This window comes from Protobothrops mucrosquamatus, unplaced genomic scaffold (assembly GCF_001527695.2).
Source record: "Protobothrops mucrosquamatus isolate PMUCROS unplaced genomic scaffold, P.Mucros_1.0 scaffold678, whole genome shotgun sequence".
NCBI lineage: Eukaryota > Metazoa > Chordata > Lepidosauria > Squamata > Viperidae > Protobothrops > Protobothrops mucrosquamatus.
Genome location: NW_015386965.1, coordinates 487538 through 514203, shown reverse-complemented (window position 1 = coordinate 514203; position 26666 = coordinate 487538). Strand labels below are relative to the sequence as shown.

The 26666-nt window shown below is 34.1% G+C and overlaps 1 protein-coding gene across 1 annotated transcript in view; it reads left to right on the top strand.

Moving 5' to 3' along the window:
• PDE10A (phosphodiesterase 10A) overlaps positions 1 to 26666 on the top strand; it is a 94720-nt gene that overhangs the window by 7177 nt on the left and 60877 nt on the right. The window contains exon 2 of the mRNA XM_029284518.1: positions 19213 to 19341. Within this exon, the coding sequence (XP_029140351.1) occupies positions 19213 to 19341 (129 nt within the window). The remainder of the gene's footprint in view (positions 1 to 19212; positions 19342 to 26666) is intronic.

The window sequence follows — 26666 nt, the reverse complement described above, 5'->3', positions numbered from 1 at the left end:
TTAATCAACTATTAAAATAACATATCTATAACCTCCTTTAACTCTCTTTTAAACAAATATACAGTTATTAAAAACAATAATAATAACATCACTTTAATAATTAAAAATAGTACTAAGTAAACTATTCTAACCTTTATACAACAATAATATTCTAAAATTCACTCAAAAACCAAATGATATTTTTGGTCCCATATTTATGTTCAATATAATCTATCCATCTTCTCCAAATCAAAATATATCTTTCTTGTGAATAAGCGGAAATCTTGGCCATTTCTGCTAAGTTCGAGACTTTAAGTGACCATTCTTCTATAGTGGGCAAACGTTCCGTTTTCCAATATTGAGCTATTAGTAGTCTTGCAGCAGTTATAAAGTTCAACATCAATTCCATTTCTTTTGCATCCAAGTCTTCCATAATACCCAACAAAAATATCTGCGGCTTAAACTTTATCTTTTTCTTAAAAATATTTTGAATATACCACCATATCTTAATCCAAAATGCTTTAACTTCCCTACATGTCCACCAAATATGAAAATAAGTTGCATCTAAATTTCCACATCTCCAACACTTAGGTTGTAAATTGGGATACATACAAGACAATTTTTGAGGATCCAGATTGCCACCTATAAATCAAAGAGAAACATATTGACACCGGTATTCCCTGTCCATATTTCCATTAATCTCAATTTTTTTTCTTCCATCCTGACTTTCATAATTGACTCATGGAATGTATTCCCTAGTTTTGGAGGAGACTGAACCAAAATAGTTGAGTAGTTCTGCTTTGTCTTTATTATGCTATGCATTGGCATTTTGCCACTTTCATTAAGCAAGCAGTATATACTGTAGATTCCCACCACCACTATGTTTTATTTGGAACACATATGGGAAAAATATTTTTATTGTTGTTATAAAGATAATATTCATTTTTTTCTATTGAACAATAATAGAGAGGTGTGAAGAACTCCCCCCAGCAGAACGTTGGCAGTGATCCCTTTCCATGGATATAGTTGGTACTTATCAAAACTAAATATATCGGATATTATCTGCTGATAATAATAAAGCAAACAAAAAGAGGTAGTATAAGGGATGGAGAAGAGAACACGTCTTTAAACACCTTATATGCCTTAGTATAAACCTGGTGATTACACTTTACGTTTTTAGAGAAACCTTGCAGAATTTTATATTATTTTACTTGGAGAGTAAATTGATAGTGCCAAATCTTTGTAATGTAAAATAGCTTTATTTAGCTAAGCATAATCTGTGCTGTTAAAAATATCTCACCAAGGGGTTCCAAAATTATGCAACATGTTTTTGTAATAAGTTTCAGAAAGTACTTTTTAGATTACACGAAATTGCAAAAATTAGGCATTTATTCCATAAATCTATATTGTATTTGTCATATGTTAATAAAATGTACAGTGTATGTGGCCTTCATCTGCATTTTAAGTAGCTCCTTCATTAAGCTTGTACGAAATAATTATTTTTATATGATTCAACTTACATATTTAAATGAATGTTGGTACTCCTGCTGGGCTGTACTAAATTTAAAAGGAAATTCATTTTGAGAGAAGACTACATTTTCATCATATCTTATAGTTCCATGCTGCGTAAAATAGTTTTAGTTGTGTATAAACCTTTCTAAATTTGCATTTAGAATAACATTCCTGAAAAGTAGTTGATCTGCACTTATTGTGAATAATAATAATAATAATAATAATAATAATAATAATAATAATAATAATAATAATAATAATAATAATAATAATATAATAAAAAAAGTTGGAAGGGACTTTGGAGGTCATCTAGTCCAACCCCCTGCTCAGGCAGGAAACCCTATACCATTTCAGACAAATGGCTGTCCAGTCTCTTCTTAAAAACTTCCAGTGTTGGAGCTTTTACAGCTTCTGGAGACAGGTTATTCCACTGATTAATTCTTCTGTCAGGAAGTTTCTCCTTAGTTCTAGGTTGCTTCTCTCTTTGGTTAGTTTCCCTCCATTGCTTCTTGTCCTGCCTGCAGGCGCTTTGGAGAATAGCTTGACTCCCTCTTCTTTGTGGCAGCCCCTGAGATATTGGAACACTGCTATCATGTCCCCCCTTGTCCTTCTCTTCATTAAACTAGACATACCCAGTTCCAGCAACCATTCCTTATATGTTTTAGTGAGTGATTCACCTTCTCTTCTGTTAAACATAAACATTTGTAGTGTTACACTATGCATTGCAATAAAGATGTGTCTTATTTTTTATCTCTACTGGTCCACCTAAAGCAGTGTTAAATAATTAGATTGGGAATACTTGGCAATCTTTAGAATGCTGATAAAATAAAGTTTAATGCATGCAATAATGATATCTAGGTTGTATTCTCAGAAAGGGGTCACAAAACGTAGGGTATTATAGCCCAGATGATTCTGTTCTTTAATTTACAGATTAGTAGTAACTTTTAAAGTCTTCTTGAGATTAGTTCAACTGAAATGCTAGTGATTAATCTGGGTTTCTAATACTAACAGTCCCTGAGTTAAGAACGTCCACTTTATGGACAACTTGTACTTATGAACTGACTGCCATAAAGTCTATTATATTAAAAATTGAGTTAAATACCATGGTTTACAATAACAAATGCACATACTACATTATGATCCTCATGAAAACATTGCACAGCTTCAGTGGTTCATTGGCTCAAGGGAGGAGATGAGCATCTGCCATTTTAAGTTAGATCACATTACCATAATTATGCCTCTGAAGCATAACTCAGTGCAAGTGCTAGAGATGTATATATATAAAAAAGGAAAACGAAAACAAAGTGGAAAAATAAAATGACCAAAGCTGTAGATGATAGCATTTGAGGAAGGAGATTGGGACCTAAAACTCCTGAACCAAAAAAAAAAGGTTTTTGACAAAAGCATTAGCTGAAGCCTTTTGTCTTATTGAAGCAGGGAGGGCAAACTTAGAGGAGCAAGATTTTAATACAGAGAGGTTCACCAAAGTTTACTATACAGTTACCTAGGGCCTCAGTTGCTACAAGACTGTTTATGACGAAAAATGAAAAGCTCTATACAAACCTCTCTTGATGCTTATTTCAAAGTAAAAGTAAATATTTGACTAACTGATATTTAATAAGAACCATAGGTATATCTGTTACCACTTATCTACACATTCAGCTTAAAGAGAGACTTAGGAACAGATCTTGTTCATAATCTGGGGACTGCCTGTATATAAAGGAGCTAACAAATGTTAGCTTATCAGCCTGTTTGTTTGTGATCACAACCACTCTGCAAATATGGATGATTTAGCCCTAGATGTACTGTACTTTCCTGTCACACTTGTCTGAATTATTAAGATAAAAGAAATAGGATTCTCAGTCTGTATGTGGATAGGACATCTGCTAGATCTTATCTTTTCAAAACCTGCACTGCAGTGAGATCACTAAGGAGAACATCTGATTATGATGGACCTCCCTCAGAACAACAAATGTAGATGAATAGTACAGTAGGCAATATTGTGACTGTGAATATTACCATGCTTGTGACAATTCACTCTGCATCCATCAGCAGCTCTGCTTGAAGTTATGGGTTTCTATTTTAGTTACAGTATGGTTCTTTAAGGTTCCTTAGATGCATTGACATATTTACTTTAAACTGAATTTCACTGCTGTCCTGCCCAATGACTTTGAATTTAATGTATTCACTTTCTTTTCTGTCAGCCAAATCCTCAGATGAAGATTTGGTATTTGGGTCTGATGTATCTTCCTTGCAGATGTTACAATATTTTATTAAAGGCTGTAATAATAGCATTTTGTAAGCATCATAGAGATTCTCCTTCCTGCTTCTTATACCAAGGAGAATCAAGACAGGACCATCTTGAGTTTCTTTGTCACTCCTTTCTCTGTTCCAAGACTAAGCTAGTATTTAAATAATGATTATTGAATATCTTTTTAACACCATTTCTGTACTCCATTACACTAAGAAAGCTTCACTGCAAAATATTGAATCTTAGCTGTTTGTCTGCTTTATTCTTCAAAATGGACACTAAAACATTCTTATCAATTAGCATAGTGGCTGGATAAGTAAACACTTTGCATGAAATACTTCTAGTCATTTTAAAGGTGAAAGGAAGAAACAAAGTAAATTGCTGTTGATTGCAGGGAAACTTGGGGATGACAGCAATAAATTTGGGGAGATGAATCAGAGATAACTGTAACAGCTGCAATATTTCTTTAATCAATTTTATAGGACTGCCCATCTCATCCAAAGTGACCCTGGACAATGTACAGTAAAACTAGGAATTAAAACAGTTTACAGTACAATGCAGTGTAAGGAGAAAATGCCAATCTCAAAATGGGGAAGTGAAATTGGGAGATGTGGGCTGAGAATAGTGATGGTATCTGAAAATAAGAAGAAGGACTAATGGTTGATAGGCAAATATTAAAGGGTGAGGACACAGAAATGCATTTTGTGCACATGGTTTTGCATTTACAATAGGCAGGAGAGATTATTAATACATGTTTGGAGGTTAATCTCAAAACAGAGACAAAAATATCTATGATGGATGGACCTTATTGGTTAGGAATATGGCACAAGAGAATTGTGGAGTAGATTATCTCAAAGAATAGAAAAAAAAGGATTATGTCTTAAATACTTTTGGTCAAGTTACCTCTCTTGTAATCTCATTTGTGTGACAATGTAAAATGAGTTGTTGTTTTCACTGGATTTTTTATTTAATAAACAAACAATATCATGATCATTTAATGATCCTTCCCATGACACTTTTACCTTTCCAAATGTGCCTATCTGCTTCAAAGGTTTAGACACTTCTACCATAGATGAAAACATTTAATCCCATTTATTAGAGCAATGGTTCAAGCATGATATTTTTAGCTGTTTGATTCAGGAATGGGCTTGGGTTGTCTTGTTGATTTTGTGTTTGGTTGTTGAGGTAAATAGATGAAAAGATTGCCAGTTATAACCAAGTTAACAATTGCTTAGCTTTAGTGTAGAGGTGATTTTTCCCCAAATATCTAAAATATGGAAGCAAAAAACCCCTTGTTAAATGCTTTCTAAAGTTGTATATAGAGAATTATCTGAATTAACAATATCTAGGAATTAAAATGGTTTTAAAGAACTCTAGTTAAATTGCATGTGATTTGAATGCTGCACATTCTGCTTAAAGCAAAACTTAAAGCAAGGAAGTTAGTAAAATTTCTATAGGTGTACTGAAATTAAAGTAAATGCAGTTAATAGAGTATTATTAGGGTTTCTTTTTACATTTATACCATTTGCAGTATATCAAACATTTCAGGAAGCAATTTTTGCATTGCCAAGTTTATTGTAATTTCTCTTCTATTTTGTAAGGCAATATTGCTATCTGCTTGTCTTTTACATATTGATTTAACCCTTCATAAAGAGGGAATAGTTGATATATATTCATATATATATATATATATGAAGAAACAATATATATTGTTTCTTCAGAAGTTATAATTATATCTGGTTATACTATCAAAAGCAAAGATAAGCTAAGTAAGCCATGTGCTGCTGCAAGATGAGATGAAATATTATACTATCTGCAAATGTTAGTCCATGCAAATCTAGGCAGCTGACACTCTGTGCAGGGCAAAGTAAATAGCATACTCTGCCTCTTAACCCATTAGGATTGCATATTCCCAATTTAAAACAAATGGCTCCTGTCATAGTTACCCCCTTTGGAAATTATTTATGTTTGTGAAATTGCTCCAGTGAGGAGGAAGTGGAATGAAGAAAATTTAAATGGAAAAGAGGGCGACTGCCTATATAACCAGTGTTTCTCAATCTCAGCCACTTTAAAATAGGTGGATTTCAACTTCCAGAATTGGCTGGGGAATTCTGGAAGATGAAGTCTTCTCATCTTTAAGTTGCTGAGGTTGAGAAACACTGGTCTGTACCGTAAAACCTTAACTTGGAAGTCTTTAAATGTTCAATTTCATTTAATGTACCTCATTCCTTGCCCCTTCCTTTCTCCCTTTTCATACTGTAATAATTGAAGTACCAGACTCTGTAAACTGATAAGAACCACATGGTTTTTTTTTTGCCATAAGCCAGGAATCCCCACTGGGCTTTGTGACGCACAAGAGTTTTCTCCTGATGTCAAACAGCTGATAAGTAGCACCTTGGCTTTATTCCTAAACCTGTGTGCCAGAGAGGAAGAAAGGTCTTTTGTCTGAAAAAGGCAGCTCTGTTGTGGTATTTTTTTTTTAAAAAAAACATCTTATTGCTTTTCTTGAATCAGAGCCAGATTTCTGTCTGCTCAAAACTATTTAACATTATTTCTAAATTACTTGGCAACAGTAAATGTCCACTAGAAAAGTATTTAATTCATGGATTGTTACATTTATTTCATTATGCTCCTGGAATTAGATACAGAATGCAGTATGCAGTGTTTGTAAAACAGAATGAGTCTCAATAGTTAAAGAAAACTACATATGTATTTCAAGGTTTGTCTCACAAAATACTAGGTTTAAAGCCTAAATGTGTTATCCAGTAATGAAAGGGCTCATTCTGTTTATGGAAGAGACTGTAATCTCACTGAAGCATCCATTAGTGTGAGCAAGTAAGAACAGAAGAAGATGCAATGTAGCCTATTCTCTCTCCTTCCAGCAATTCAGTTCAGGAAGATCTCTTTTCTTTTGTAGAACAGATTTCCAGAGTTCAAAGTTCTGCACAATGAAGAATAAATCATTGCCAAAAAGTATAATAATTTCTTATACTGCATGCATTATTCCAAAGTTTCTCTCGTAGTAGGATTAAATATTCAAACTTTTTTTTGCTGCTATTTTCTTTTCACTTTTATTAATTCTGTAACTATCTACTTCCATTTTAATTGATGTGTGTATATGTTCACATGTGTAAATGCTATCTTTTTAACATAATATAAAAGTAGAAGCCTCATTGAAAATTCTATTAAGATGAATGGCAATATTTCTACCCTTTAGTGTGCATTTTAAATTTAGTCATTTTGACAATCAAGATACTTGCTGTTACTGTACATTGCAACAAATTATCAGATGTTCATTATGTTCTGTTTCTTCTTTTCCCAAGCCTCTGAACCATCTGTGCATAATTCTTCAGTTAATGTGATTCAACTGTTGAGTTTTAGCTATAGCAAATCTGCATATGATTAGATATGTCAATATTGCTCATTCATATTTTTTCAGTTCTTTAACTCTGACCAAATAATTCTTGGTTAAAGTTTCAGTCTCAGCTTTTCAGATAAATTAAATGATACCTGTTGTTAGATAATGTTTTCTATATTTTATTGCTTTTGATCCACAGTTTTTAAAAGGCCATAAATACAGTGTGTTGTAAATACAAAAAAATAAAAACAAAAATAAATTGAAGATAAAGGAAAAAATAATTAAATATAAAATAAAGAAGTACTAATATTTATACAATGGCAGTTCAAAAACAACAAATTAACCGTTGACTGCATGTTGCAATATTGATTGGACTTTCTGTAACACTAATAAGAAGCTAGTGTCATAGTTCCGACAGACAAAGACAAATAAAGCAGAATTCCAAGGCTAGGAAATTCCTCAAAGAACATGTTTATTAGTTACAAGGTATCGGCACATCAAAAGTGAGACCAAATCTGAACACACATGTAACAATTCCCCAATACAAAGTTAAGAAATCCTACCCCTAAGGCTACGCAAGAAACAACGTTCCCCAATACATCTTCTTGGCGGACTTTTCACGAAAAGCCCAGCCTGCAGTCTCAGGAGCAGCCAATGACCTTGGTTCCCATGGGACAAAGGTTTATTTAGACTAGCGAAGCACCTGGCAATCTCCCCTCCCTTCTTTCAATGTGTCAACCGATAATGAATAAGGAAGATGGCTGCAGCCATGCTCATTTTCAAAGTTGATAGCTAGTTCATGTGCAGAAAGTGAACATATAGGTTTCATTCTGGGTTTTAAATCAGGTATACTAGAGTTTTTTTCATCAGAATAAAACAATCTTCTTAGCTTCAGCCCATCTATGGTAAGTCCAAATTTTTTCATAGTTTGATAGATTCCAAATTTTCCAATTATAATTTGCCATCACATTCACATCTATAACTGTTACTTGTCTATATAACCCACTTGTCTATGTTACCTACTTTGTGAGTATTAAACCAAAACAGTGCAAATATGTATCCCAAAGTTGCTTTTTCACAAGGCCACTGGACTTTCTTGTTTTTCTTTGAAGACGTTTTGCTTCTCATCCAAGAAGCTTTTTCAGCTCTGAATGGATGGTGGGGAATGGAAAGATGTATACTCCTGCAGACAGCTGTTCATTTGCATTCTTTTAGCAAGTCGTTAAAGCTACCTGGAGGCTTATCTGTGTCTCCAAGGTCACCCGAGTAGTGCAAGTGGGTGTGGAGCCATCTGGGAACTGCTGAAAGGATTGTGTTGTAGACTGGAGAAAGATGATGTCGTATCCCTCCCCCTCTGTTGAGAGAGGGCTGTTCAGTTTTGACATAGGTGGCCTCTTTGACCCCTCTTTCAAACCAGCAGTCCTCTCTGTCCAAAATGTGGGACCTGGAGTATGTCCATCTTGCCAGATCTAATAAGTTGGACAGAAACCATTGGTGATAGGTGGTCCTGCAGATATCCTGGCACAATGCCATGTAACCAGCACCTTGAGTTGTACCTGGAAGCTTACTGAAAGCCAATATAATGCATACAACATTGGTGTTAAATGAACATGCTGAAGCGCACCCACTATTGCCCATGCTGCTGCAGTCTGGACCAGCTGCAGCTTCTGAATACTCATCAAGGGAAACCCCAGATAGGGCATATTGCAGTAATCCAATTGGGAGACTTGAGACTATGAATAACTATGAGCAATGCCCTTTGATCTAAGAAAGGGTACAATTGGTGCACCAAATGTATTTGTGCAAAAGCCCTCCTGGTTACAGTTACCACCTACTGTTTCTCACCTCAAACAGATTAAAATATGTCAAATGTATGATAGAAAAAGAGTTGAGCCCTGCCAAAAGTAGAGACTTGGGCTGGATCTCTCCCCCCTCTCTCCACAAACACTGACTAGAATTGGATGATGTTTAAGCTTTATCAATAAAGTGCTTGGAGCTAGATAGTTTTCAGGTAATTGAGCTTATAAAAAACACCGTATTATCTTGGGTGGCAAAAACCAACACTGGCTATGATGAATTCCAAAACATTTCTCCAAAGTTCTCTTTGGTTAAAAACTGGCAGTTTATTTATTTAACAATGAAATAATGCACATATTGTTTGCAGTAACATTAGAGGATAGAAGATCTGGTTAGTTACTGTAGTTCTAACTGCAATTATTGAAATTGTCATCTGTGCACATACTGAAAATCACTACTGTGATAGATGGGAACTCTGGAACAGAGGAATCCCTATAATATTAAAGCAACTCCTTTTAAACCTGAATTGTGCTGAGATGATACAGAATAAAATTGTAATTATAGATGGGTATCTCAGTTTTCAATCTCAGTTACATAAAATGAGTAAACTTTGTGATCATAAACTCACATAAGACAGAGAGATTATTCTGGACGGAGCTGGTATTTAGCTACTACATTGTAAGCCCTAATTGCAGGAGAAAATGCCATCAGAGACTTCTAGAGGCATGCTGAGGAAATAATGATAATATAGCTTAATTTATCCTCTTCATAACTTTTCCTGTGGCCATATTGCCAGGACAATTAATCATCTTGCCTATTTTGACTTGAATTCCTAATCTGTCTTTTACGGTATTGATTTTGATAGGTTGGACTATTTTTCCCTTTTGCGTAAAGACAGATGCAAAGAATGAATTAGGCAGTTCTGCTTTCTCTCTGCTGCCTGTCACCTCCTTGCCATCTTATCCCATTAGTGGACAGATCATTTCCTTCACTTTTTTTCTTATTTTTTACATGTTGAAAGAAACTTTTTAAAATTGTTTTTGACATTTGTTGCAAGTCTTAGTTCATTGTGAATCTTTGCAGATTCAGACTGTATAAGATAATGGGAAAGAATATTGTTACATTTTTAGAGAAAATGAAAAGTTACTGAGTTAGAAGTAAAGTAAATGAATATGAAACTGATTAATTTGATTAAGGTTTAAATATATATGTTGTTATTTCTGGTAATTATTAATGGACTTTTGCTTATTAAGCTTGAATGGTGAGTCTTTATACTTTATTTATAGATAAGAGATGAGGTACAGGAAGAAATATTAGAGAAGGTGATAAGTTATTAAAATGTTAGTGCTTGTCTTGAGGGGGAAAGTAATTTCTTTATGTATCCTTTTTCTTATATCTTTTTTCTTTCCTTCCCCCCTTTTTTCTATACACTTTTCAATTCTTCTCTTATTTAGTCACCCCCAAGATTCAATAATGTCATCTATTAAATATTCTACATATTTGTAGGGAAAGAACAGAGAGAGCGGGTGGGGGTGGGGGTGGAAGTAAGCAAGTCATCAGCCTAGAATTGTTATATTCCCACAAACAATTCAAGTCCAACCCCTCTTGAATTCTTTTTACCTTAGCAGGTACCAATTTAGTACTGTACATTAGTTGATAAGATTCTTGTGTATAGGCTTGAGCAGTAACTCTTCTGAACTAGAATTTATGTATGATCCTGATCTTCACGTCTAACATCCTTGTCAATAGGATCTACATTCTGAAAATATTCCTAGCATATTGTTAGCAAGTACTTATGCTATTTGGGAAAGACATTGTCTAGCCACACTTCAGACAGTTTGGTATAGTGTTGGACTAGCCACACTTCGGGCAGTATGGTATAGTGTTAGACTGGGAAAACCCAGATTAAAATATCCACTTGACCAGGAATCTCACTGTGTGTCTTCAGGGCAGGTACTTTCTTTTAGTCTAGATGGTCGCTAGGATTAAATGTGGGTAATCTCATTTTTAGAAGCCTTGAAAGAACTTGTAAAAGTCAACAAATATCACATAGATCTTAGCTATCTCTGCTTCTGTTTTCATAGCTCAGTTCTTGTGCTGTTAAGACCCTTGACTGACTAGGAGAGAATACTTACTCTGAATCAAGCCCATTGGAAAGTGATGGCATCAATGATGGCATCAGATACCAGTGGGTCTGCTCAATAGCTTCTTATCTACTTTAACATTATATATTAAATATATATTTAATTATATATTAAAAATGAAGCCATTGTGATTTAGCCATGAATTTGATTTCTCAGGATATGATTTGGCAGGTTTTTTTTCCTTACTAAAAGTACTTTTCCTACTGTTTGACACAGAGAGAAAAATGAGAGAAAAGCAGAAAGAAAGTTCTCATTTTATAGTTTTGTACAACCTCAGCAAGTGAAAGAGTATTAACTGCCTTTTTTTTTTTTAAAAAAAAGCTAATTTGAAAATATTAGAAGTGTAGAATAATTTAAAATCAATCACTTATTTGAAAATTATGGGTGTGAAAATTATGCTGACACTGGAAAGAAAGAATAATCTCAAAGCAGTAAAGTTTTATGGCAATAATAGAACTGAAATGCTTTGGTTTTGAAGCTAAAAAGATGCTTCATATCACAGCTTCTGTGCAGTCCTTGGAAAAGATGCATTTGGTTTAAAGAGTCCAATATAAGTGGTATGCTTACACTTCCTGTAGTTTGAAGCATCTTTTTGCCATCCATCTGAAGTACTGCACAGCCTGAAACAATAGAAAGTTGCTAGGGCTGTTAATAGTGTTCTTGAAATGAATACCAATGGGTCAAGGCTAGTGTAATGGTCCTTCAAAAGGTTTTCTGTTGGCAGATACCATTACTTGCAAATGAAGGAAATTAATAGATATATCATCTTCAAAATATAATGTTGCCATTAAATATAGGAAGGTAGAAAACTAGAGGATTAAGCAATGTTGTGATAGGAAAAAGATGAAATCTGTTTTTCCAGACCTATGTAAATTTAAGGCAATGAAGATTGTAGTTTATAATTTAAAGTTTACATATAATCATAGCAGTGATTAAAAAACAATTTTTTAAAAAAATATTTCCATAACTATCTCCTAACCCAGTGATGGTGAACCTTTTAAAGACCGAGTGCCCAAACTGCAACCCAAAACCCACTTATGTATTGTCAGGTGCTGGGTGGGTGTGGCCCATTGGGTGAGCGTGACCAATTGGGTGGGTGTGGTTGCGGTAGTAACAGCACACTGGGTGGGACTAAAAAGTTCAATCAATCAATTCCAATTTTGCGAGATCTTTTTTTTCCCACAAGAAGTTGAAATTAATTGATTGAACTTTTTTTTTTTTTGTACACGGCTGCAGAGGCCTAAAGCGAAAAGGTTTTATAAAACCCAGCTGAAGGCCTAGGACTGGGGTGACGGTGCACGTACCCACAAAGAGGGCTCTGCGTGCCACCTGTGGCACGCGTGCCATAGGTTTGCCACCACGGTCCTAACCCAAAGACTTTCTTGGAGAGAAGTATTGTAAACTTGCTTCTGAAAAGTTTATATTTTTATCTTTATAGCATTTTTCTGTTTTCCTTTGAAAATAGTGAAATTGTAGTTTGGAAATAAGTAAATATCATCTAATAAATAAGAAAAATATTAATTAAATATTAGAAATGTTTAATATTTGCAATTTCAGCACTTTGCTGAGTTGGTTGCTAAGGCAATATGTAAAATTATGTTTTGTTGTATTTATTATGTATTAAAAACCATCACTGCTCCTGTATGATGCCTGCCTTAACATTTAAGATAAATAATTTTTGTCTACTGTATGAGTAAATAAGAACAACAGGAACCTCTAGTATTCTTCTGAAATTTTGCTTAGATTTATGAAATATGTCATTTTAATATAATCTATTCTCCCACCAAGAGAACAGGAAGTGAATCACTTCCCTTTTGCAAAATTTATTCCACTATAGAGGCATCAGTTTTACTATCCTTCTGAAATTTAGACGTTTTCCCAGTTACCGACAGCTCTGTATTAAACATAATCTTCAGAACAAAAATATGTTAATCATTTCCTTGAAACTCTGAAGATACAAATATTGTTCTTGCATTCAAGTCCTGAATCTGTCATTCTCAAAATTGATGGTATTAATTTCACTTTCCCAAAGTTATTTTAGAAAAAAACCCTTACACATAATTGCTATAAGAGGAAACAATAGAATATACCATATATAATAACATCCTGCAATGTTAGTCCAGATATAATAAAGTGATTTTGGGGATGGGGACATATACTGATTTCCAATAAAACAGTGAGAGGCTCTTATTTCCAAATACCAAATCAGATCTACCTCATAGATAAAGCAGATTATTTTGATGAACTGCTGAATTGGGTCTGAAACAAATCCTTAAGTGGAGTGTGTTATTACTGTTTATTTTGTTCCTGCTCCATAAATTTATATTTTTTTCTATCTTCCCATACATGCAGAATGGCGTATGGATAAGGAATTTATTCAGTGCTCTTCTCAGAACAACTTTAACATTGTTAGAAATAGTGATATTTTACGGCCATTCTCAAAGTGAACTGGAATGTGATTTTAAAATATGTATGTATGTACGTACGTACTTATTTATTTATTTATTTATTTATTTATTTATTTATTTATAACATATATACATCACCCATCTCACATAAGTGACTTTGGGTAGTTTACAATAAAAATATAAAAAATGGTATAAAACATCCCAAAAGTTAAAAAAGAGCTAAGAACAAAGTTAAAATGAAAATATTACAGATTAAAAAAGGTAGAAGATGCAAAACAGATTTTAGCAAAACTCTTTTAAACACTTTGCATAAGTCTAGTTATTATGTTATCCTGTACGATTTGTTCCAATATCCCCTTTATCATCAAATTGTTCTGATTCCCCCAAATCTGGGACAGACCTTGTTAATCTGACAACACTGAAGCTGACATGACTCTCTTAGTTTGTCTCTCTCTTTCATATCTGACATAGGAAGGTGAAGTGTTAGAGGGCCTTTGCCTGAGGTAGGTACCATCCAGGCTTTGAACCCAGGTCTCCTGTGTCAAAGTGGCACTCTAACCACTATGCTATGCAGCTGCTCATGGAAAATAAGGCCAAAGTGGTCCAGCATTTGGGGCTATGGCTCCTAACCTCGGAAAGTGGCTCCAACAGATTCCAGAAACAATGTCAATTCTCTCTATCTAGAAGAGTGTTGTGTTAGGAACAGCTAAGATATATGTATGTACGTATATACGTATATATGTATGTTGATCTGGGAAAGAGAATGATTGGCCTAAAGTCATCCAGCTGGCTTTCATGCCATATATCATCTTTGCTGCAGTGCATTTCTTTATATTTGAATGAGTAACACCAACAGCAACAAAAATGACTTGAAAGGAATATTACAAAATTATTGTGGTTTTGAATTCTAATTTTTGAACAAAGGAAGAATCCATTTAACGGTATTAGTATCTAATACATGCAATACAATGTAAACAAATATCTGAGTGCCTTAAAAAGCTATTATAGAAATACAATTCCTTATTGATGTATTGGTGAGAGATAAGGAACAATTCTGCTATCATTCACTCTTCCTGAATAGCGAATATTGTGAGGAATGTATAATGCCTATGATCACAGCATTCTGAATATGGGTAGTTCTCAATTTATGACTGTAATTGAGCCTGGAATTATAGTCATAAGTTATTGTTGTTGCAAGCTGAGGCACTGTAGGAGAGAGACTGGCAGAGAGACAGGGAGAGGGTTAAACGAGGCATCAGTTTAGAATTGCTATGTAACCACAAAAGAATGAAGTCCAAACCTCTTTGAATGCCTTTAGTGCTTTTCCAATTCTGTCTGGGTGCTGACCATTAATCTGAGTAGATTTCTGTGCGTAGGCTTTTAGCAATAAATCGGTTAATTTGAACCTTCATGTATGAACCTGATAGGCATCCATGACCAGAAGTAATTTTCCAGCCTTTTTTTGCAGTGGTTGTTAAGCAAACCCATTCATTTGAATTGCAATCATGTGATCACAAAATACCGTGATGGGTGTCCCCTGACATGAAGTCATGTGATCATGGGGACAGCAAGACCATTTATAGGCTACAAAACATCCATTTTGTGGTTGTTATAATTTTGTACAGTTGTAAAACAAATAGCCATTAAGTGAAGATCCTTGAACTTCCAGTATACAGATGCTGCTGTAATATGAGGTGAACTTGTGACACAAATACACACCTGCATACATGTATAATCTCTTACAGTATAGAATATAAACTGAGTCTGTGAATTGAGGAATTCCTCATTCAAATCTTATTATTGTTCTTTAGCAGGGCAGTTTTAAGATTAAACAGTATATCCTATGAGAGTAAACAAACTCCTCATATTTACTGTATATGGTTGCTGCAAAATACCTAATACATAAGAAATCCTTCCAATAATTTGGAAACACAGTGATGATGGTAGTGAACATTATTCATACTGCTAACGTAAAAAAAATGTTTATCTCCCATATACTCTCACTGAGAAGCAGTAGTTAAGGCATTATTATAGTTAAGATGTCATTGCGGTCCCCAGCAGAACTAATTAACACTTTTATATTCAGAGTGTTTTTTGTTTGTAAAAACATGTAACTTACTCCCTCTAGGCAATTTGATGTACTTGTTTCCGATACGTCTTTGAAAAATATTTGTATCATGCCAGTTGCAAAGGTAGGAATATGTTTGTGGTGAAATAATTTTTTAAAAAAAATATTGTATATCAAAGCTAATAAAGTTTTAAGAGAAATGCAAGCTGATGCTTTGTAGTGTTTTGATAATACTACTTGATTTAAACTTAGTGATTGTGATCCTGTATTATTATGAACAACGAAGTACATGGACATCAGTTGGATATAAGTAAGGGTAAGAAAAATGCTAATCAAAAATGAAATTCTTTTGCATATATTAAACATTTTCTGCTTAAATTTCTTATATCTCTCAAGGTATAATTATTGTTTTTATTTATTTATTTGATCAAATTAGTACTGGCACAGGGCTGCCTTTGTTTATGGTTTCTTTACTGTTTTAAAGACATAGTTTAAATTTTATGATATACAAAATGCAGGCATATACTAGCAAGTTTTAGTCTTTGGTAGACACATTCCCTGATAAAATGTATAAATTAGTTTGTGAAATGGGATAATTAAAGGAACATATCACTGAAAATCAGTTTGTAAAGAATGTGCCTTACTGAATTTTCTCAGGCTTTGCATTTTGGCATAGGAATTGCAGTATTGGGAGAGAAGCCAGCACCTTACTGAAAGAAAAAAAATATTCTTTATAACAAGTCACATTTATCCTGCAGAATGCCAATGTATTCCTGTTTTAAAGAGGTGTTCAATTATGTGCTCAATGTTCTATCATGTTACTTAACAAAACTGATTTGTTTCCTAGCTATCCGCTCTGATTTTTGCAGTAAAAATCTTCCCATGTAATTTCTTTTTTCTTTTTTTCTTGTACATTCAGGCTATAACCTCATAAGTATGGTTGTCTCTAAAGTATGGGCATTACCATGGTTCCATTTTCTTCTTCCTTGTGACTTTTCCTTACAGTTAACTGTATTTTTAAAGTTATAAATGGATTTTTTTTGCTGAAAATGGAATTCATTTCATGTATGAATGAGCAAGGATCAATCTTGGCATGTAGAGAAAAAGTAGATAAGCTTTGGGAAGTTTTTCAAATTACGTGTAAGACTCTTGTCTAATGTTCTGAAATCTGTTAGGAGCTATTTTTGATCCTGTTTCCTATGGAAGATGTCACGCCAGGTGGCAGTACATAGCTGTCTGGACTGATATTAGTGAGGATCAGCGGGATCAAACCCAGTTAATATACAGGAGACCACCAGGAAATCTGAGGATTACATGGGAAAGTCAAAAAAGGCAGCAGTAGATAGTTTTTTCATTGTTGACAAAAAAAAACCCCTATATTGACATAATTCATGTCCTAATCGGAGTAAAGCTTGACTTGAGGGATTTATTTATTTACTCATTCATTCATTTAGTCCAGAGAAGCAGAACCAGCTATGCTGCACTAACATATAGCAAACCTTGTATGCTTGCAGCATACAGTACTATTGTATGTTCACCTCTTTTCATTTTTGAACTGCAAAACTACATTTAAACCATTTAGGATCAACGAATGTTCAAAGTCTTTGGAAGTCAGGTGGCATATAAATTTAATAAACTATTATTCTTTTTAACAAAAGCAGCAATTTGACCACTTGATTATCACGTTTCAGCTTTGTATCTTATCACTAATCATGACATTGTCTTTCTGACTGAATCTGGAAATACCTCAGTGGAACTTGGCATTTTTTAACTTAAAATTTTGTTATGTGCTGTAAAAATTGGTGTTTTTCTTTATGTTATCACTCTTAAGATAGATAGATAGATAGATAGATAGATAGATAGATAGATAGATAGATAGATAACCTTTATTGTCATTTTTTACTGTGGGCACAATGGCACACATTAAAAATGAAATTTAGTTGCTTACTCTCAAAGTGTACAGATACATAACACACATTTAAACATCCTATATATAACATAGGTACAGAGCTACACCCTTACATATAACTAAGTAACATATAAATATTAATCACTGTCCATCTTGAATACATAACGGAAGGAGGAGACTTTAGAGTTCATAAGGTTTACTGCTTTCCTTATCCTTAATCATCAAAGCAATTAGCTTTACAATTCTTTATTTTCAATAAGTAATTGCAGCTTTGTGGTGTAGTACAAACCATGCCTAAATTTTTCTTTTAAAACTTACTCTTCTAGTTAATATTTACTACAGATAGTCCTTGACTTGCAAATGATTTACATTCATTTAGTGACTGTTAGAAGTTACAGCGCACTGACAAAAGTGATTTATGATCATTTTTCCACACTTACAACCAATGCGGCATTCACATGGTCAAGTGATCAAAATTTGGATGCTCGGCAACTGGCTCATATTGATGACGATTGTAGTGTCCTGGGGTCATGTGATCAGACCTGACAAGCAAAATCAATGGGGAAACCAGAGTCACTTAACAACCATGTTACTAACTTAATAACTGCAGTGATTCACTTAACAATTGTGGCAAGAAAGGTTGTAAAATGGGACAAAACTCATTTAACAACTGCCTCACTTAGCAACAGATGTTTTGGGCTCTTTTGTGGTCATAAGGCAGGGACTGTTGGTGTGTTTATCTCACTGTCTTGGTTTGTACTTGTAGTGGGTACATTTTTGCTTTGTTTTTTTTAAGGGTAGAATGGTCCCTGTGACTACATATTGCCTCACTTTATGCCTCCATGTGCTGCCACTGCACACTATTCTGTTGTGATTGCAGACTCTATTTTCTCAGCTTTAGTTGCCTCTCAGAATCAGAAGTGCTTTTAACCTACTTGTGTGTATTTTCAGATCTTCAGTCTGTATGAACAGGCAACAATGTGTATAAGTTGTAAAATGGGTGGGGATGAACATATGGCACTCTAATACTTAGCTTTCTTTGATTTTTCTGTTATTTCTCTTTTCATATATGTATTTAAAATTTATTTGGATTCATATATGTCAGAAATCAATAACAGATGACTTTACTGTACAATGTTTCACTGTGCCTGTTTCTAATTTAACATACCGTATTTTCTAATATTGAGTTTGTTGATGTTTTAACTTAGATTCCCTCTTCTTTTTTGCTATATGAAAATCTTTTCCTTGTCTAGTTAACATAAATGCAGTTTCAAATCCTTCAAATCCTTGGCTCTCTACATGCCATCATATTGATTTTTTATGAAACAGGATCAGCTTCAGTTTGCTTAAACTAGGTTTATCATTCCTATCCCAAAGGTGCTTTTTCCAAAAGGCAACTGGATTTTCTTGTCTGTTTTTTGTTTTGTTCTTTCTGAAGAACTGAACTAAAGAAGCTTTTTGAATGAGAAGTAAAATGTTTTCAAAGAAAAAAAAAAGGCAAAACATCCAGTTGCCTTTTGGAAAAAGCATCTTTGGGACAACCATGACCTGGACGATTGAGAAACTCCATAGACATTTCTCATTCATAATTATCCCTTAATAATCTTCTATATAGCATTCTGTTTGCTGAGTGTGTCTTATTTTATCTCTTTATGGCCTTTGAATTAAGCATTGTAAAGCCTTTCTTGAGATATTCCTAGCACAACAGAGCTAATTTCTGAATGAGGATTTTGATATTTTTTTCTTGAAATAGTAATGGTATAAACAATAATGTTCTCTTTTGCAGGTTTGACAGATGAAAAAGTGAAGGCCTATCTTTCTCTTCACCCTCAGGTACTGGATGAATTTGTGTTAGAGAGTGTCGGTGCTGAAACGGTGGAAAAATGGCTACAAAGGAAACAAAATAAAGAGGAAGGTACATTCTTAATAACTTTGAAAACCGCTGGACAAATGTTTGTTTATGATTGTCTGCACTTACTGTAGAATGTGTTTATATTTTTACTTTTGTAAATGCACATCATTAACTTTAAAAAAAATGGTATGCTTGTAAACCCCCTTCTACATACAAACACACACGCACACACACACACACAATATTACTATTTGAGATAACTGTTCAAAATGCCAGCTACAGCTCCTGGAACTTTCCTTAGAACTGTAGCAGAATAGGAGCAATGCTGACCACCTGTTGCCTTTATTATGGAACCACACAAGTTCTCCATATTTGCAATACAAGAACTAGCATTTTAAATATAGCATGTTAAATATAGCAGTATCAATCATTTTATTACCTCATCTTTCATTATGAAAATAAATTCATTATACATTTAGTTTTTAGTTGCAAAAGTGTATTTCCCCCCATTTTAATAGAGCAATTCTTCCATTATATTGGTAATACAAGGTAATATATACATTAGTAACAACAAAAGGTACAAGATGAGAGGACAAATAGACAAATTAGCTTAAAATAATTTCACCAGTTCCTCAGTTTCTCATGAGTTTCAAAGTTAGCTTTATTCCTTTTTGATACGAAATTGTAATTTAAAAAATGTTCATAAAATTGTATTGAGTTTTTATACACATTATCAATTCTCTCTAATGTGCCTTTTTCTAAATATTAGCAATTATATGAATTTTCATGCATGTTTTAATCAGAAATGCAAAGTTTGAAAAAGTGTACACAATTGCATTTTAGTGCATATACATTCTAAATGTAGAAATTGATCTGGTTGAATTAAAAGTCAAAGCAAAGGGTTTCTTTATCTCTCAAGGTACACATTGATATTCTACACTGCAGTGTCAGTTTTGCATTTAAAAAAATGAATCAAAATTTGCACAAAAAAAAAGTTGAATGAGACCTATAGGCTCAGTGGTACCTTTCTGAGCTGTGGATTGCTTATCTAGATGAAATGAGCATGACATAAAAGTTAATTAGAAATCTGTCCTTGCTTCCTTCATGTTTCCTAACTGCATTGTGGTTCTTTCAGTGTACTGATTGATCAACATCACATTTTAATTAACTAAAGGCTTAAAGTTCATCCTATTATACATACAATAGTTTGCTTGCCTGTCATATTTAATGAGTTAGAAGAGTTCCATTTCTCCAGTGATTACTGGGTGAGGAGGTAGTTATGGGAAGTGCTGACTTTTGATAAACTTTCAGCAATAATAACACTGAGAAGAAAATCTTAGGCTAAGCCAGATCTTCTTTCTTAATAGAAAGTGTTAGACTTTTTTTTGGCAAGGTTTGTTATCTGCTGCTGTGATTCCATTTGAAGTCTATTCACTGGCTTATTTCATTCATAAGAGAGAGAGAACCACCCTTTCAAGTAAGTTCCTCAGTCCCTGAGAAGATGGCCTCAAAGACCGAAAAACATCTTTCTCTCCCTTCTGTATAATGCACACAAATAGTTAGATCAACTCAAAAGAGGTCAGTGAGAACTGCCACTCTTGACTCTCTTCCCCCTCCCCATTTATTCAGAAGCTGAAGGCAACATATATAGCCCTACTCATTTTTTCCCAAAGCAAATTTTTATGACTGTGAGTAGACTTGAACCTGGGATTTCGTTGTGCAGTCCAACACATTAATCAGTATACATCTCCTCCTCTCTTCTTGTGGCATGCAAGGTAATGTGATCTTGCTGGTTGCTTATACATACCTCCTACTTTTCAGCAGTTCCTCACAGACCTGTCTGAGAAGTAAGTTATAGCAATCCGTCTCCTTGTTTATGGCTCCTTGTTTATGCCAGCACTCTTCCTCTAATTTCTTGGCTTGTTTCTTTCCACTGGCCATTGACACGAGGAAGATTTAGAAATGCTATTAAATAAACAAATAATGGCACTAGTATTCTGTGATACTTTTTCCAGTTTTCTATTCATTCTAATTTCAAAAATATTAGTTATATTATTCCAGCCAGATTTTTTTCCCCTCAGTGTATTGGTTAAACAAAGAGCATGTATAAGAAACACTACTCTGTATTTTTTTTTTCTGACTAAGCAGTTCCCTTTTCTTTTGTAAGGTATGTGACTAGCAGGCAGGAAGAACAAAACAGTGGTAGTAAGGTTATTAAGAGTATGCTCACAGTTATATAACTGGTTAGTATTATATTAATTACTGTCATTTAATATTTGTATCCGGACGATAGTCTGCTTGCTAAAGCATTGAATTTTTTGTTGAGGGTAACCCCACTATTGTACCTTTCCCTACCCTTATCCCAACCCCATCCCCTAACCCCATCCAATATCCATACCGATCTTATCCTTTCCCTACCCTTATAAAACTCAATAAGTAAACATTTTTTACATTTAAAAGTAAAAAAAAAGAGTATGCTCACAGTACTATGGGTGAATTCAGTAGTAAAAAGTGGAGAAGGGAGCTGTCTTCTTTTCACTGGAATATGAACAGAATTAACTTCTTTATTCTGATGTTTAAGATACCTGTTAGAATTCACTGACATAAAAATGCATTGGCCCCCAGTGGTTCCCACCCTAAATAAAAGATAATAATTATTTCCATAAACCCCTATTTCTTTTTTAAAAATATTATTTTTAATAGGAGGATGTGTACGGGAATATAATGTCAACCAGACTGTACAATATTTTTCTCTTTTCTTTTCCATGTAGTCTTTTCTATATGAACTAAAGTTTTTTGTTCACCGAGGTCTTTTATATAACTTCTGAAACTTTCAAACACCTTCAGTTTTTAAAACCTGTGTGAGTAGATGCTTTTATTTTGAGTGCTTTCTTAGTTTTATTTCACTTGGTTTTTATTTATTTATATAGTCATCTGCTCTCAAAAGCTTGTCCAACACATGATGATAAGTATTTATATTCATTAGTCTGTTCAGAAACAGACACGACTTCCTGTACTAGACCAGATACATATCTAACAGAAGAGATGAATTTTTATAAAGGCACCAAAATAAAACCACTTAAAATAATTTCCCCAGAATGACTTGGTTTCAGATCAGGAAGTTATTCATAAAGGAAGTGGTTGGACATCATTGGAAATAAAAATCTAAAGCCTTAGGATTGAAGTTAGGGAACATTTCCTACTGTTAATAGTCCCCCTTCCCTTTAGCATGAGAACTGATCATTTTGGCAGACAATAAGTAATCTGAGTAACTGATTTTTAGCTGACTCATAGTTTCCTACTATATTTCACAGTGGCAACTCTAGTTGTATGCTGCAGGAGAGGATTTGCTGCACATACCTACTTGGCGTTTGCATTTTGGTCTTCATAATGAATATTTCAGAAAGTATCTTTGCTAGAGATATGATTGTCCCCATGTGTGTGTATGTGGGAGGTGGGTGTTTAAAAAATACTATAAAGCTGAAAGTTTAAGAGTTTTAGAGTTTCATACTATAGCAAGCAACGTTTTGTACAATTTATATGGTACTCTTTTTTTGCTAAATTTAAATTAAAATCTTTAAAAATTAGTCCCAAAGGTATTTCAAGTGAATGAAAACTGACCATATGTATTTATTCCATCTATACATCACTATATTTCTCTCCATCCTCCATTAAGAAAAGACCCAAGAAGAAAAATTCAAATATTCTTTCTTATTTCTTTCAAAATGCAAAATTTTACCATCTTGCACATTTTAAGTAATATGGACATAAAACAAATAATTTCAAGGACAGTGCCTTGCATAGTTGCTAAATTTCTGTAAGGTAATTTTGCTGTAGGTCCAAGAATATCTTTCTGTCCATTCTATAATCTGAGAGATTCTAAATTTATAGTGAGCTGGCCTATAATGACCTAATAGTCATTTAATGGGAATTCTTTTATATTTCTAAAAGCTCATCTATTGCATGAGAAATTAATGGTTCTATAGTTTTTCACCATAGAGTGGTAATAGGTTGCTGTTATTATTTGAATTAATTTTTATATTATGTGTTCAACTTTCAATAATAGTTTTCACAAATGCTCTGAGTGCAGAAAGTTCCCCCCAATTCCAAGCAAGACATTTGTGAAAATTCCTAGTCCATATGATAACTACTTTAGATGTAGAAGCATTCAGAGTTATCCTGAGTGCATCAGAGATCACTGGTTCACTTTTTATCTGAAAGTTCCTTTCTATTAATAAAAGTAGGAAGAAAAATCCATGGCAATGTTTTTGCTGAGTATGATGGTCAAGAATAACTTGTCTGAAGTCCATATTCTTCTTTCAGACACTTTCTGTTCTCAGGATTGAAACTGTAAAGAATTCTTGCTTAATTTATAGAATTACATCATAGCTATTTGAGTACCATTACACTGCATGTTCTAACCAGTCATTGTAGAGATACCTATAAGATAGTCATAGAATTATCTTGTCTGGTGTCATCATTGTCCTCATCTTCCTCTTCCATTATGTTGTCTTACTTCTAAAAAGCATTTTGAGTTCAGAAGAGGCAGCCATAGCCAAGAAGGGAACAAATTAAGGTTCTAGGATGCAGGAGACAATTTTTTGGTTGGTTAAGGCTGCTCTTAATAGATTATGGAAGAGTGAATTAAGGCTGCAATGGATAAAGTTGTCTCATTCTGAGGTACAGAGATTTGTGGAAAGAAATTATTTTTAACTAGTGAATCCTAATTTAAAATTGCTTTATGTGCTGTCCCATTTGAGAATGCTAGGAAGTCATGCCACCAATTTTCAGGATAGCCTACTTCTACTCTAAGCTTTTTCAATTCATCTCTGGTCCCAGTCCATTTGGGCAGAATTGTTTCCATATGTCTATTATTTCTTGTAAAAGAAAAGAAATGAAGCTCAGAAATCGGTATGGTATTTTGCCCCCCTTTTCAAATAATATGCACAGCTACATAGAAAAATAGGCTGCCCTCTACAGTTATTCCTACATAGGATCTGCAAGTGGTCATCAATATAGGAGATTATTGTGACTGGTTAAATATAATTTGAAAAGGTGAACTGTTTATTAAATTTTAAAAATGAATAAAAACCCATCAACAGAAATGCCTCAAAGTGTAAATATCAATATCCATCGCATTTTAGGTAATTTACTTATCTGATTTTTTATTATCCTGCCTTTATCATTGTTATAAATAACTCAAGGCAGCAAACATACCTAATACTCCTTCTTCCTCCTATTTTACCACCACCAACAACAACAACCCTCTGAGCTGAGGTGAGTTGTGCTGAGAGATAGTGACTGGCTGAAAGTCACTTAGTTTTGCCTTCATGCCTGAGGAGCAACTCACAGTTTTCTGGTTTCTAGCCTGGTGCCTTAAGCACTAATATTTTGTGGATCTCCTATATTTATTTCCAACATTTACTTCTCCTTAGGTCTAATCTTTCCTGTCTTCTTTGCTTTATTAGTTATTTATTTATATTTATTCAAATATATTACTGTCCAACTCCAGTGGCCACTTGATTCTCCTTTATCCAAAGTGGAAAAGATAAGCAATACATAAATATCAGAGCTATACATTCCAATTTTTTATATTCAGAAATACTAAAAAATTGAAGATCTTGCTAGAAAGCCTTCTGCCTAACTGGAAAAGAAAATGTATGTATCTGGCTTATCAATCCCATTTTATTTCATACTGAAGAGTAGTATTACTATTCACCCGGAGATGTTTTCTGCTCTTGTAATTTAAAGAGCTTGCTTTGGGATTGAAGTAGTACACTGCAACTACGCTTATTCATTTACAATGTTTATCGTGAAAGAGTCTTGAAAAAAAATACAAAAAGAATACCCAATTACTAGACATTATTGCAACAATACTTTGGCTTTTGGTGACGTGGTGGTTGATCAATATTTCTGAAACATGTATGTAATGCATAAGAACATCATTTTATCTTGAAACTGAAATATTGTCTTATATCCCCAAATAAAGGTTGTGTTATTCAGAATCAGGTGAGAATGTCAAAGACGAACGTAAGTGTATTCTCAAGGGTTCTGGTACAGAACAATCTTTTTTACTCCTATTTTAAAACAATGAGAAAAGAGCAACCAGCAATTAGACTAGCAATCAAATGTAGGAATAGAAAACAATAGTCTTTAATGTATGCGTTAATTAGAATCTGAAGAAATCAGCATTTAGCTTTGGTGTTTTGAGTACTTATAACGCTGAAGTTTTTCTTGGCTACTTTAATTTTAAAAGTTGTTAGAATTAAGCTGCTTTATTCTGAATTCTGAACTCAACTAGGAATTGAGAAAAACTTCCTCCCCTTCTGGTGCTAAAGGTAAAAGTTTTGTCTGTTAATTAAGAAGTACTTAAAGACTAGTCAACTTGAAAACGGGTGGAAGAAAAATGGGCACAAAAGTCAGATTTTCCTTTATGGCCAAGGCAATGATGAAAGTTGTTTGTTTTACCAGTCTTAAAAATATTGGGTGAGTAGAAGAAGATCACAAGTCTTAATAGATTCATCCTTATCTTTTTTCCCCCTCAACAAGCATTTTTTACAGGTGTGCATTGAGGTACCATGAGACTATATGCAGAGAATAACTGTAGTCCATAAACACCCTCTATGTATCCATCCAGCTCTCTAACCAGTTTCACATGCAATTTATTTAAGACTATTGAATCTTGTGAAATTTCATCTTATAGTGATCCTCATCACTTAAATATTTTGAACTAGAGATTCTCAGAGCAGGCATGATTGTGATGCACCAGTTGGTGAAAGAACTACAGAACTTTTAGGGCAAATATGAGCAATAAATGTCCCTCCAAAAATAGTTAAATTGTAGCTCACATTAGTCCTATCTAACATGGCTTATGATGTTGGAAGTTGGAAATGCATTACCTGACTTACATTTGGAGGACAGTATTGCTGGACTTGCTTAAACAAGTGATCAATTATGGTAGCTCACACTGTGGAGACACTACTGTGTTCATCATAAACGCTAACCTGTTCATATATCAAAGACAGTGCATATAATCTTGCAAGATGGGGTGAATATGCAGCAAGCAAAATGAAATCCTCTTCCATACATTTATTTTTTTAAGACTGCATGAAAAGTGGTTTATGTTGTGTGGCTTGAGTAGCAGGAGATTTAAGATACTTCCAGACAAGGCATTTATCATGTAGACAGTTTGTTCGAAGGGTCACAAGCAGTGAGACCACCAGGAGATTAAAAAGTTACAAAAATTTATTGCTATTAAAACATTAAAACACCTAGCTTTCGCCGGCCTCCTGCCGGCTTCGTCAGGGTGACTAGCCATCAGTGGGGTAGCTGTTTTTATAGGAGCGGTGCCTTTTGCACCCGGCTCCTAGATCTCGTGACCGGGCCCC